Below are 12,125 nucleotides of genomic sequence, written 5' to 3'. Positions count from 1 at the left end.
TTCTATTTTTGAGAATTGTCGTGTCGCCGTACCCGTGTTGTGTCCGACACGATACCTGTACTCGTATCCATGCAACATAGATTTCAGCATAGGTAGGAGCTTCTCCGCGTTTTTTTTTCCCACAATTTTTTAATATATTTTGTATTTATACTTTCCAATTACAGAAAAAAAACCTGATAAAGATATCAATTTAATTGGAATCACAAATTAGAACTTTTATGTAATACAAACTATAACTATGATTTTCTTCTCCTAATTTTTTTTGTTTCTAAGTAAAATAAATTGTGTTTTAATCATAATTAGATACACACACACATATATATATGTAGGTATGTATATATATAGGTATATATATAGAGAGATGGGCTATGGTGCATTGCAATGCATGGAGGGGTTTGTGCATTGGACCATAAATCTAAAATTCAAAATCCAAATGACCGATCCAAACCGTTCATCTTGTTCTCCATATTAATATGTGCTTGCAGACAAAATTTTACATTTTTCTGAATTTTTTTACTATTTATTAAGTATTTTACAAAATTGTTAATTCAACAGTGGCTTAACAAAACAGTAAAATCAGCAGCCACCGTTGTATCAACAATTTTGTAAAATACTTAATAAATAGTAACAAAATTCAGAAAAATATAAAATTTGGTCTCCAAGCACATATTAATATGGAGAACAAGATGAACGGTTTGGATCGGCCATTTGGATTTTGAATTTTATATTTATGGTCCAATGCACAAACCCCTCCATGCATTGCAATGCACCATAGCCCACCTCTCTCTCTCTCTATATATGTGTGTGTGTGTGTGTATACTCCCATATATATATATATATATATATATATATATATATATATAGAGGTTGGCTAAGATCAAAGTGGTAGTTCCTGAGCTTTGGTGCTACCAATTCGTTTTTCAATTTTCAAAGTTCAAAACGTCGATCCGAACCGTTCAAGTTGTTCTCCATATTAAATTGTGCTTGGAGACCAAATTTTATATTTTTCTGAATTTTTTTACTATTTATTAAGCCACTTTGAAAATCGCTGATCCAATGGTGGCTTAACAAAACAGTAAAATCAGAAGCCACCGTTGGATCAGCTGTTTTCAAAGTGGCTTAATAAATAGTAAACAAATTCAGAAAAATATAAAATTTGGTCTCCAAGTACAATTTAATATGGAGAACAACTTGAATGATTCGGATCGACGTTTTGAACTTTAAAAATTAAAAAACAAATTGGTAGCACCAAAGATCAGGAACTACCACTTTGATCTTAGCCAACCTCTATATATATATATATATATATACACACACACACACAAATCGCAATGCAACACAAAAGCTATATGATTTAAGTAATTAACAAATCGCAATGTAACACAACAGCTATCTAATTTAAGCAATTAACAAATCGCAAAGGAACACAAAATATATCTAATTTAATTAATTAACTTATCTCTAACTAGTGAGAGGCATTTGTAAATGTTTGTTTCAATACTGCGCATACTTAATGAAATTTGGTGTTCCATTAAAAATTTAAAATGCTATTGAAAGCTCACCTTGAAAAAACAAAAAATGTGACAAAACTTTTTTAAAGCATAGTGCATGCATGGTAGTATGGTACGCCCGAAATGTTTATTCATATCCTCCGTTAAATAATAAATTACACAAATACCCATAATCTCTTTTTTATTAATACCCCAACTGCCCAGAATCTGAGTAATTTTACTTTTAAAATTCTCAAAAATAACATATAGAATAGCATCAGGGTTCTCAAACAAATTCTCAAATAATATTAGAGGATTAATTGAGAAGTAAAATTGTTCATCAATTAATTTAATAATTAATATCAATCTCACAATGTATAACTCTGACTAAATGACAGAATAAAACAAAAACATTATATTAGTTCAATTAAGAAAATGAGGAGCATCATTCTTTCGGACAAGTGTATATGAATGCTTCAACAATTGTACATGATTTTACTATATATATAATCAGTATGTGATAAAAGATATACAATTGATCAGTGTCTTCCAATTATAATGCACCTTTATCTATTTTTTTCTAAGTTATTTTAAAGCATCTTTTTTCTGTATATGTATTTCTCTAAGACATCTCTTCTAAACATGCGAGACTAGAGCGAGGGATAAGGCAAAAGAGGTGATATTTTCACCGAGAAAGCGATCTCTGACGAAGAAACTTCAAACGGGCGTAGCTCAGCGCTCAACTGTCTGATTTCAGCATATGAACAATTTTCAGAAAGTTTACGAGAAGATCTACAACAATTACCACACTTTTTAAGCCCCAAAAAACAAAGGAAGAGCCTTAAAAGTTGAGTTTAAGTTTTTTTTTCTTTCTAATTTTCTATTTTCTTGTTCATTACTATTCTTTTTCTTAGACATTGTTCAAGTAAATGTATGAAGTTTCATATTTTAATTTTATTTTAGTTCAAATGTTATTCATATAATGTTTTCATTTTGAAATTTTATTTAGCATTTGAGTATTCAGGTCTAAGTATATTATAGAAAAAAGACAATCGGTAAGATTTAATTTAGCATTTACATTTTAGAATTATAAAAAAAAAAAACCCGCTAAGATCCTGGACAATTGTCTAGAAAGTGAACCGTCTAAAATCTGAGCGGTTGGTGCATTTTTTTTATCATAAAAAATGGGTATCTATGTAATTTTTAATTTACTGGCGGATATGAATACAAATTTCGGATGGGACGCCATATATTGGAATCATGGAGGATATGAAAAAGGTTACGTACAGATCACAATATATATAATTAATTAATAGCTAGTACAGAAATTGATTAGAAATAAGTTAGCGTACGCAACGTTTATAACTTTGCATCAATCAAATATATATTAAGAAGCATGATAATTGTATCTCAAATAAATCTACCAGCCAATACATCAAGTATTTAATATATAATTTTTATATTCAGTGTTTATATTCAATTTTTTAAATTAAGTTTTATTTCTAACATTTTAAAATGCTACTCGCAAGTATTTAAACCACTATCTACAAGTAACTAAATTCTAAATCTGTGTAGTTATAACTTCTAACTATTTTTGTATTCAAGCCAAAAAAATGAAAGATTTTTTCCACCCACAATTTTTTTTTCTTTGATTATTCTCGTCCATTTTTCCAATAATCTGTGATGAATTTTGCGAATCTAAAAATATAAACATTTTTATACTCTATTTTCTCTTTCAAATGAGATCCATGAAAAAATATTTTTGAGTTTTTTTCAAGTCGTTTATTATTTTTTATTTTTTTTGTAAAGCCAATGATTACTATTTAAATGTTGGGATCGACTAACAGTCACTCTACTTTAGTTCCCTAAACGTCCCTCTAACTAACTGATGCATAAAGTATGATAGGGACCACTAACTATATGGGGGAACTACTAACTACTTGGGGGACCACTTATATTTGAAAAAAATTACAACTGTCACGTGTATGTATGAATACTTATGCACGCAAGTATTATCATATAATATATTAAGTAGTCATACCTAAGACATTAAGTATTATAAAAAATAAAAAAAACTGGTGATCAACTTTCTTTTACACACCCATATTTTACATGTTTTTAGAAGAATGTTTTTTTGTCCGTTTAATCTCGTCAGTATTTTTAACGATATGTGAGTAATTTTGCGAATCTAAAACCACAAACATCTTTTATGTAATTTTCTCTTTCAAATAAGATCCATGATGAAGTACTTTTGGGTTCTTCATCATTCAAGTATTCATACCTCAGTGTGCAAGTATTCATACCTTGTCAAGTATTTTTATCTAAAATGACGAGTATTCATACTTACTCAGTAAAGTGTGAATATTTCTATTGTAAAGTATTTCTGAGAAACCCATAGATGTGTCTTTAGCATTAACTACCTGGGGGATCACTATCGACTTTGGGGGGCCGCAAACATTGCGTAATGACCATCTCAAGTGGCAGCATTGTAATTGTTGTAAACATTCATTTTTAAAATATCAAGTGTTCATACTTACACATTAAAGTGTGATTTTTTTATGTTGTAAAATATTTAAAAAAAATTCCTAAATTTGCTTCGTGAATTAACTACCTAGGGGACCACCACCGCACAATCACCGGCATGGTAGTTTTTGTAAAAATATTAATATATGAAATTTCAAGTATTCACACTTATGCATTGAAGTGTGAATTGTTATGGTATAAAGTAACTTAAATCAATAAATCAGTTACTCTATTTGGTGCTTGAATGTATTGATAGGTACTAAATAAAGTATTCATACTTATAACTAAAATATGAATTGTTTACATATGACATTTGTATTTCTAAAAAATATATAACATATCAAGTATTCATACTTACACATTGAAATGTAAATTGTTATGTTGTAAAGTTACTTAAATTAATTAATTTGTTTGGTGCTTGAACATATTGATAGGTACCGAGAAAAGTATTCATACTGATAATTGAAGTATGAATTGTTACATTGTAAAGTATCTTAATTTAATATTTTTTTAAATTGACAATATTCAAACTATTAATATATGAAACAATAAGTTACAATAGTTAAGACAGCAAGTATTCATATCTACTTGGTCAAATTTTGTTGTTACTGTGACGCATATGTTTTATCAATTTTAAGACATAAAGTATTCATATCTATTTGGTCAAATTTTTGTGTTACTACGATGCATATGTTTTACTAATAGTTAAAACATGAAGTATTTGTATCTAGTCGTTTATGTTATTATTCTTTTCATGCATACTTTATCTGATTTATTGATATCTAAAATACTTAGTATTCATACTTAAGCGTGAAGATGTGTATTGTTATGAAGCAATATTTGACTTTAATTTTTTTGATATTTATAGATAATAGCAATCATACTAACAGGTGTATTCATACCTATGAATTTATGTACGAATATTAATTTTAAAAAGAAATTTTAATAAACCTCAACCATCTGCAATATTTATCAACAAATTTGTACATGTTGGTAATAAGCACCTGGATGGTCCTAGTACTTTTTTTTTAGTTAAAACCCATACAGGGATAATTCAATGCAATAAACAAAGTAAAGTATAAAGTACATAGAAAATCTAGAACAATTTGAAATGCTAAAACTAAAATCTATAACACTTGAAATATTATTGAATCTAAGAATGAAAGCAAGCATGACACTTAACAAAAAAGTAGCTTTGCTGAAAATGCCTCCCTTTATGTACAGGTACCAATTCTTTTGTATTGTACCGGAGCACCTTCAATAATACTTCAAAAAAGTAGCACGTGTTATTTCAACAAACAATTCAAGATCTAAGTTTATGGATAAATTAAAGATAACTAACGATCAGTCCAAAATCAAGATCCATGCACCTGCTCGATCACCATGAAATTGGTACCTAATTCCAAGAGTTTATTATCGTAGTCACTTTCAAGTGACATTTGCCGCCCCCAAAAATCGATAGTGATCCCCAGGTGGTTAATGCGAAAGACACGTCTGTGGATTTCTCAGAAATACTATACAACATAAATATTCACACTTTACTGAGTAAGTATGAATACTATGCATTTTAGAGAATAATACTTGACAAGGTATGAATATTTGCATACTGAGGTATGGAAACTTGAACGACGAAGAACTCAAAAGTACTTCATCATGGATCTCATTTGAAAGAGAAAATTACATGAAAGATGTTTGTGATTTTAGAATTGCAAAATTACTCACAGATCGTTAGAAATACTGACAAGATTAAATGGACAAAAAAAAAGCATACTTCTAAAAACATGCAAAAGGTGGGTGTGTAAAATAAAGTTAATCACCAGTTTTTTTTTTAATACGTAATGTCTTAAGTATGAATACTTAATATATTATATGGTAATACTTGCACGTATAAGTATCCATATATGCGCACGCCAGTTGTAAATTTTTTTCAAATATAAGTGGTCTCCCAAGTAGTTAGTAGTCTCTCATATAGTTAGTGGTCCCAATCATACTTTATGCATCAGTTAGTTAGGAGATAATTAGGGGACAGACTCAAGGAGGACAACATCTTTACTCTTAAATGTTTAACAAAACTACTTTTAACGATTGTATACAAATGTTTAAATGTATCATACTACGTGAGTTTAAATGTATCATACTACGTGATCAACATCAGAGATTTAAACGATTAAACATAGTAGTTTAAATGATGACACCAAATATTTAAATGGTTATATACTGAGGTTTAAAAGTTGAAAAAAAAATGATTTCAAAATAACTCAAAAGTATTTCTTCATTGATCTCATTTAAAAGAGAAAATCGAGTAGAAAATGCTCGTATTTTTAGATTCGTAAAATAATCACGGATTGTCGAAAAAATGTATAAGAATGATTAGAGAAAAATTAAAAAAGAGTGGATAAAAGGAATTTTTTTTCTTTTTTGACTTGAAGACAAAAGTAGTTAGGAGTTAAAACTACACATATTTGAAATTTTATTGCTTGCGTATAGAGGTTTAAATGATTGTAAATAAGATTTTAAAATGTTATAAATAAATCTTTAAAAACTTGAATATGGGCGCTGAAACTTTTTCTGTTAAACTAGCTAGAGGTGCGCTTGGGTATGATGGCTTGGGGGACCTAAACATTTCTCTATATATTATGTCATCCATACTTTTTAATAACCTATTTTCAAGCCGCAAATCGTTCAGGAATTATTTTTTTAAATAACTTAATAAGAAGAGGGTTCAATGCATCATAATTTTGTGCTCCAATATACTTCATATTTTTTATCTTTAATTTCAAAGTCTGAATAGTCAATTCGAACTGCTCAATATGATATTCATAATAAAATATACTTGGAAACTAAATTTTATATTTTTTTTAAATATTTTTACTATTTTTTTAGATAGGTATAAAATCACTGTTTTAAGGAGATTATGGACCATCTGATAAAGTGATATTGTATCTATGTAGAAACATAGTAAAAAGTTCTAAAAAATTATAAAATTTGGTCCCCAAAAATATTTTATTATGAAGTCATGTTAAGCGGTTCATATTGACTGTTCGAACTTTCAAAACAAAGATAAAAAAATGTGAAATATATTGGACTACAAAATCATAGTGTTTGAAACCCCCCTTAATACAATTTTCAGAATCTCATGTGCACGGTCTTAAGACCCGATCTGGCCGATATATATAGTCTTTGGTTTTCTAAATGTTTGAAAGGGATAAGTTTTTGGATATATATATAAATGTAGAGGATAGAGATAGGCCCATGATGGTAAATTTTTGTGATTCTTGAAGTATAATTCTGATATTATAAAATTGTTTTTGTATATACATTCTTGCAATTGTTTTCGTGGATTGATGAACTCAAAGCGGAAGCAACCAACAAAGCAGGAATAGAGCGGTGGTACACGTCGCACGCTCGTTTTTTGCTTTGCTTTCCCTTTTATAAATCCCTCCCGAATTTTTTTTCCTAGTTGCCATTCTCTCACTCTCCTCTCTTTCTCGATTCTAAGCCTTTATTTCCGTTCGATATACTAAACCTTTCTCGGCGCTTCATCTCCGAAGGGACTCTGACATGGCGTCTTCTTCTAAAGGTGGTGCATGGTGGTTTCCTTTTTTTCGCTTCGATTCTTTTTGGTTCTGTACTGTGTGTAAAATGTCGTTGTTTTAACTGTCATATCCATAATGAAAACTAGGAAGAAATTTTTCGATGGTTTCTGAGTGTACGGTTTGTTTGTATACTCTTCAGCAGTGCAATTTAACAGTATGTAATTGTTCTTTATTTGTAGAAGTAGAAAAGCGTGAGGAAAAGTTGAAGCATGAAGATATGACGCCATTGCAAAAGCATGTAGCATTCTTTGACAGGAACAAGGATGGACTCATCTACCCATGGGAAACCTTCCGAGGTATATTATTTGTAGAGAACCCTCTGCTGGCACAGGAAGATTTAATCCATATGCTTGGGTTAAAGTTTCTAAATGATTAGTCTGTGTTTCTTTTGGCCTGGTGCTATTAGATGCTTACTTTCGCATGTTTTTGTTGTTTTGCTGGTTTTATTAGATGGTTTTATTTCCTATTAGTTTTAGATGTTTGACTGGGCATGTTACTGTGTACTGCCTATATGTTTTTTTTTGGTACATACTGTTTGCGTTTCTCCAGTTGTTTGGAGTTAGACCCAAAAACAATTTTTATGATTTCTAATGAAATCGGTAGGTCACCACTTTTTCAAAAAAAAAAAAAAAAAAAAAAAAAATCTCCTTTAATTTGATCACACTCTACTAATTTTGTTTTGTAGGCAAGTCCAATTGAAGGCTTAAAAGTATATATATATACTTTTTGGGTTCATGATTACAAATTTACAATAATTTCAAGCTTAATTGAGGTTTAATTGTCTGTCTCAGGTATGCGTGCAATTGGTTCTGGTATTGTCTTGTCCATAGCAGCCTCATTGTTCATCAATGGCACTCTCGGCCCCAAAACACGCCCTGTACTTTCTCTCACACACGCTCTTTAGTTTATATGATTAGATATTGATGAAATATTTTCTGAACCAAAGCATTTGTAAAAAATTAATGCAGGGAAAATTTCCATCACTACTTTTCCCTATTTATGTGAAGAACATCAGCAAAGGGAAGCATGATAGCGATACTGATGCCTATGATTCTGAGGGAAGGTATGTACATTATTTTTATTATTGCTTATATTTTGGGACAAAAAAATAAAAAATCATTGGTTCAAATGGAAATGGTTTAGTAATTTTGTTTTCAGTTTCCATTAATCATGAGTTTTCACTCCAATTGGATTTTCATAATATTCATAATTAGAAAAATATTTTGTTTTTCTTATTAGAATCCATGGTTGTGTTATGCTTGTAAGAGCTAAGATTTAGGTTGGACTTTGTATAATTTAAAACATCTAGTCTTGCCTTTTTCTTTTTCTTTTTGAGCTAAATTTAAAATATCTAGTCACTTATTGTGATCAGAATGAGGGAAGTGGATAAAAGAGAAAAAGGGGACAGAAAGGCAAACACTCCATTAAGTATGGTTGGATTTTATCTAGCTCTATGATAGAAGAACATAGTAGCAGACATTATTTCCAGAACTTGTGATTTAACATGATGAAGAAATAATTAATTTCATTTTGTTTGTTTCTTCTAATCTGTTTTCCAATTCAATTTAGTTTTTTTAAATGTCGCCAGCTGTTAAAATAAAATATGCCTGCTTACTCTTGTCTAATGTTCATTCAAACTCTTATACATGTATATATAATTGCAATTTCCCCCTTAGGAATCTGACAATATGATCGTAAAAAGTGCATTTCTGAACTCTGTTAGCAAGTTCTTCTAGCCTAACCTAATTGTGAAATTATAGGTTTGTTCCTGAAAAATTTGAGGAAATATTTAAGAAATATGCAAAAACAAAGCCGGATGCACTCACATCAAAGGAGTTGGATGACATGCTTCAAGGAAACAAAGAATCAAAAGGACAGTAAGTTTTTACCTCTAAAACAGATTCAACCGTAGAATTTGTATCCTATCAGTGTAGGCTTAATTTCAGTCTTCTTTTTTTCTTTTTCTTTTTTCTGGTCAAGCAGCATAGCTATCAGTATAGGCTTAATTTCAGTCTTCTTCTTTTTTTTCTGGTCGAGCAGCATAGCTATTAGCTGCTGACAAATATGTGGATAAAAAATAGAACAAAGTATATTTACAAGGTGCAGGGTAATTGACTCCTTTACATATTTAACGCCGGTATCCCTCGCAGATAGCCGACAGTTACACGTTATCCTAATTCAAAATAATGTAACTTGCGCTATTTGCCGCCAGAAGATTTAATTAATTTCAGTCTTTTGTGTTGAAATATTTGGATCAGGCTATTTAGCAGTTCTCTGAGGTTTAATCATAAATAGCAGTAATGACACATCCAAAAATGTTAGTGGTAAACTGGTAATGAACTAATGATGATATATAAGAATTTTAAATTGTTTCCCCATTTATTTAGTTTATTGTGTGTCGCAGATTTGCTGCCATGGTGGAGTGGAAAGTTCTTTTACTGTTGGCTAAGGATAAAGATGGTTTTCTCAGTAAGGACACCATAATGGGTGTTTATGATGGCACTCTCTTTCCGAAATTGGAACAGGAGAGATCCTCTTCCCGGAAGAAATAATTATATAAAGAATAGTCCTGATACTAAAATTAATGTGTGGATGTTTACTATTGGCTTGGTTGTTATAGAAATTTCTTTTATATGATTTGATTATGTTGTCTATGATGTGAAGAATTAAGTTAAAGATTGTATAGTCTATTCAGTGGTTTTTAATTGTGATATATGTAACTTTTCACACAACGTTTTGATGGCATTTGAACCATCATCAATAATTAGTCTTTTGTCGATCTTGTTGCTACATATATATTTGTTAGGGACAATAGATGGGTACTTTTGCATTATTTATTTCTTATTGTACAAGAAAAAAATGAGCAGATCAGGTGTTGCGGATCAAATGAATCCCGTAAACTGAGCATATATATATATATAGGGGAACATCAACAAATTTTGATGTTCATTCTTCACAATTAATTCAACTCATTACATGCTTGCCAACTGCCATAGAGGGATTGACAGGTGGGTCTCACTGAAAATAAGAAAAATTTGTAAAATTGTAATTTATACTCTCATTATTCGTGCTTTAAGAATTTTTCATTTACTTGATGAAAATATATATTAGCATTTCAATGTATTATTTTAAATAAACCATGTCTGGATTATCCATGCATGTATCATTTTTTTTTTTAAATTACATGCATGTATAATTAAAATGACAAATTTTAAATCTCGCCTAAATTAGTACTTTGCCTGATAGAATGCAAGAAGTCTACATCCTAGACTAGACTTGACAGCTTTCGTCTTTGAACTGGAGATTTCTTTTCTTTTTTATATATATACATATATTTATTTAAAGATATTATTGAGCTGGAGCTTGTCTTTCAGCTTTTTATGATACGTCCAACTCTTATATATGATACATATATTGAAAGATACTATTTAAATTTAAATATTTAAAATTGAAAAAAAAAATTGTTCTCAATTATATATTTAGATAGGACATGTAATTAATAAATAGAGTCATTTTTTAGTATCGATTGATCATTCATCATGATAAAGCCATTGAAACTCCATCGTTTAATATTTTCATAAATCTTAAATTATTTGATGGAACGCTAAGTATATATATTTTGAATCGATTCAAATTTGGTGTGTCATATATAAATAATTCAGAACACATCTAGAATTTATTTTTGTAATTCGAATAATATTTTTAAAATATGCATATCATGGGTACTGAATATACCAGTGTTCTAAATAGCGGCGCTATAGCGTTTTTGGATCCTAAACCCTAAGCTATGGCATAAATGTGTTCCATCCGGTCCTTTGAAATAAGTTTTGTTTGACCATTTTGGATTAAATGTGTTCCTGTCACTATTTTGAAAATTTGTGTTCTTATAATTTTTATGATTATACTTATACCTAAATGCATGATTTTGTTTAGCATTTGAGGTTTGAGAGGTATTCTCTTTGTTTGACTCCTTTTGTAAGGAAGTATTACCCTTTTTGATAAAAAAAATTGATAAGTATAATACTTATCACAATTAAACTTAAGTTTGAAATTTTTTGTGTTTGAAGTTTGAGTACGTTCCCATTTTCCTTTCAGGCCTTGTATGTGGTTAGATTCAAATGAGGATTAACCCTTCTCGAATCCAAGACCAATTTTATCAATTTTGCGATAAGATTGGTCATTGATCAAACTATCCACATAGTAAGGATCTAGACTAGTGACATTTGAAAATTCACTCGGAGACCTTAATGCCCTATTTTCGGTCTCTAAGGTTTGAACTATAACCTTTAATATGCCTATTTCACCTATGTGCGATGTTTTTAAATTCCTAACTTCACATTCTAACATGTCATTTTTAGCAATCAATTTTTGAATAATACATTTCTTTTCAACCAAGATTCTATTGGACTCATCAAAGAGAGATTGCCACCTAGGTTCATCATCATACCGTGTTAGAATCTCATTTGTGAAATTGCTTGTATCATTGGTTTCTAACCGATTGATACACAAGTCATGT

At 29.9% G+C, this 12,125-nt stretch overlaps 1 protein-coding gene across 2 annotated transcripts; it reads left to right on the top strand.

Annotated features, from left to right (window-relative positions):
- Positions 1 to 7,455: 7,455 nt before the first annotated feature.
- LOC144555378 (putative peroxygenase 4) lies at positions 7,456 to 10,326 on the top strand. Of its 2 annotated transcripts, none has more exons than XM_078303680.1 (6): positions 7,456 to 7,593; positions 7,789 to 7,905; positions 8,401 to 8,486; positions 8,578 to 8,672; positions 9,370 to 9,486; positions 10,014 to 10,326. In XM_078303680.1, exons 1-6 carry the CDS (start codon positions 7,575 to 7,577, stop codon positions 10,159 to 10,161), a joined length of 582 nt encoding a protein of 193 aa, XP_078159806.1. In that variant the 5' UTR covers positions 7,456 to 7,574; the 3' UTR covers positions 10,162 to 10,326. The 2 variants fall into 2 exon arrangements, with proteins under 2 accessions (XP_078159806.1, XP_078159807.1); XM_078303681.1 differs by having other exon boundaries at positions 7,505 to 7,596; positions 7,792 to 7,905.
- Positions 10,327 to 12,125: the final 1,799 nt, after the last annotated feature.

Source organism: Carex rostrata, chromosome 6, assembly GCF_964058835.1.
Source record: "Carex rostrata chromosome 6, lpCarRost1.2, whole genome shotgun sequence".
Taxonomy (NCBI): domain Eukaryota; kingdom Viridiplantae; phylum Streptophyta; class Magnoliopsida; order Poales; family Cyperaceae; genus Carex; species Carex rostrata.
This window is presented reverse-complemented; position numbering and strand designations above follow the sequence as displayed.

Coding starts and splice junctions, on each gene's coding strand:
- LOC144555378 (XM_078303680.1), top strand. Junction 8,487..8,577: donor TCGGCCCCAAAACACGCCCT/GTACTTTCTCTC, acceptor AAATTAATGCAG/GGAAAATTTCCATCACTACT. Junction 8,673..9,369: donor GCCTATGATTCTGAGGGAAG/GTATGTACATTA, acceptor GTGAAATTATAG/GTTTGTTCCTGAAAAATTTG.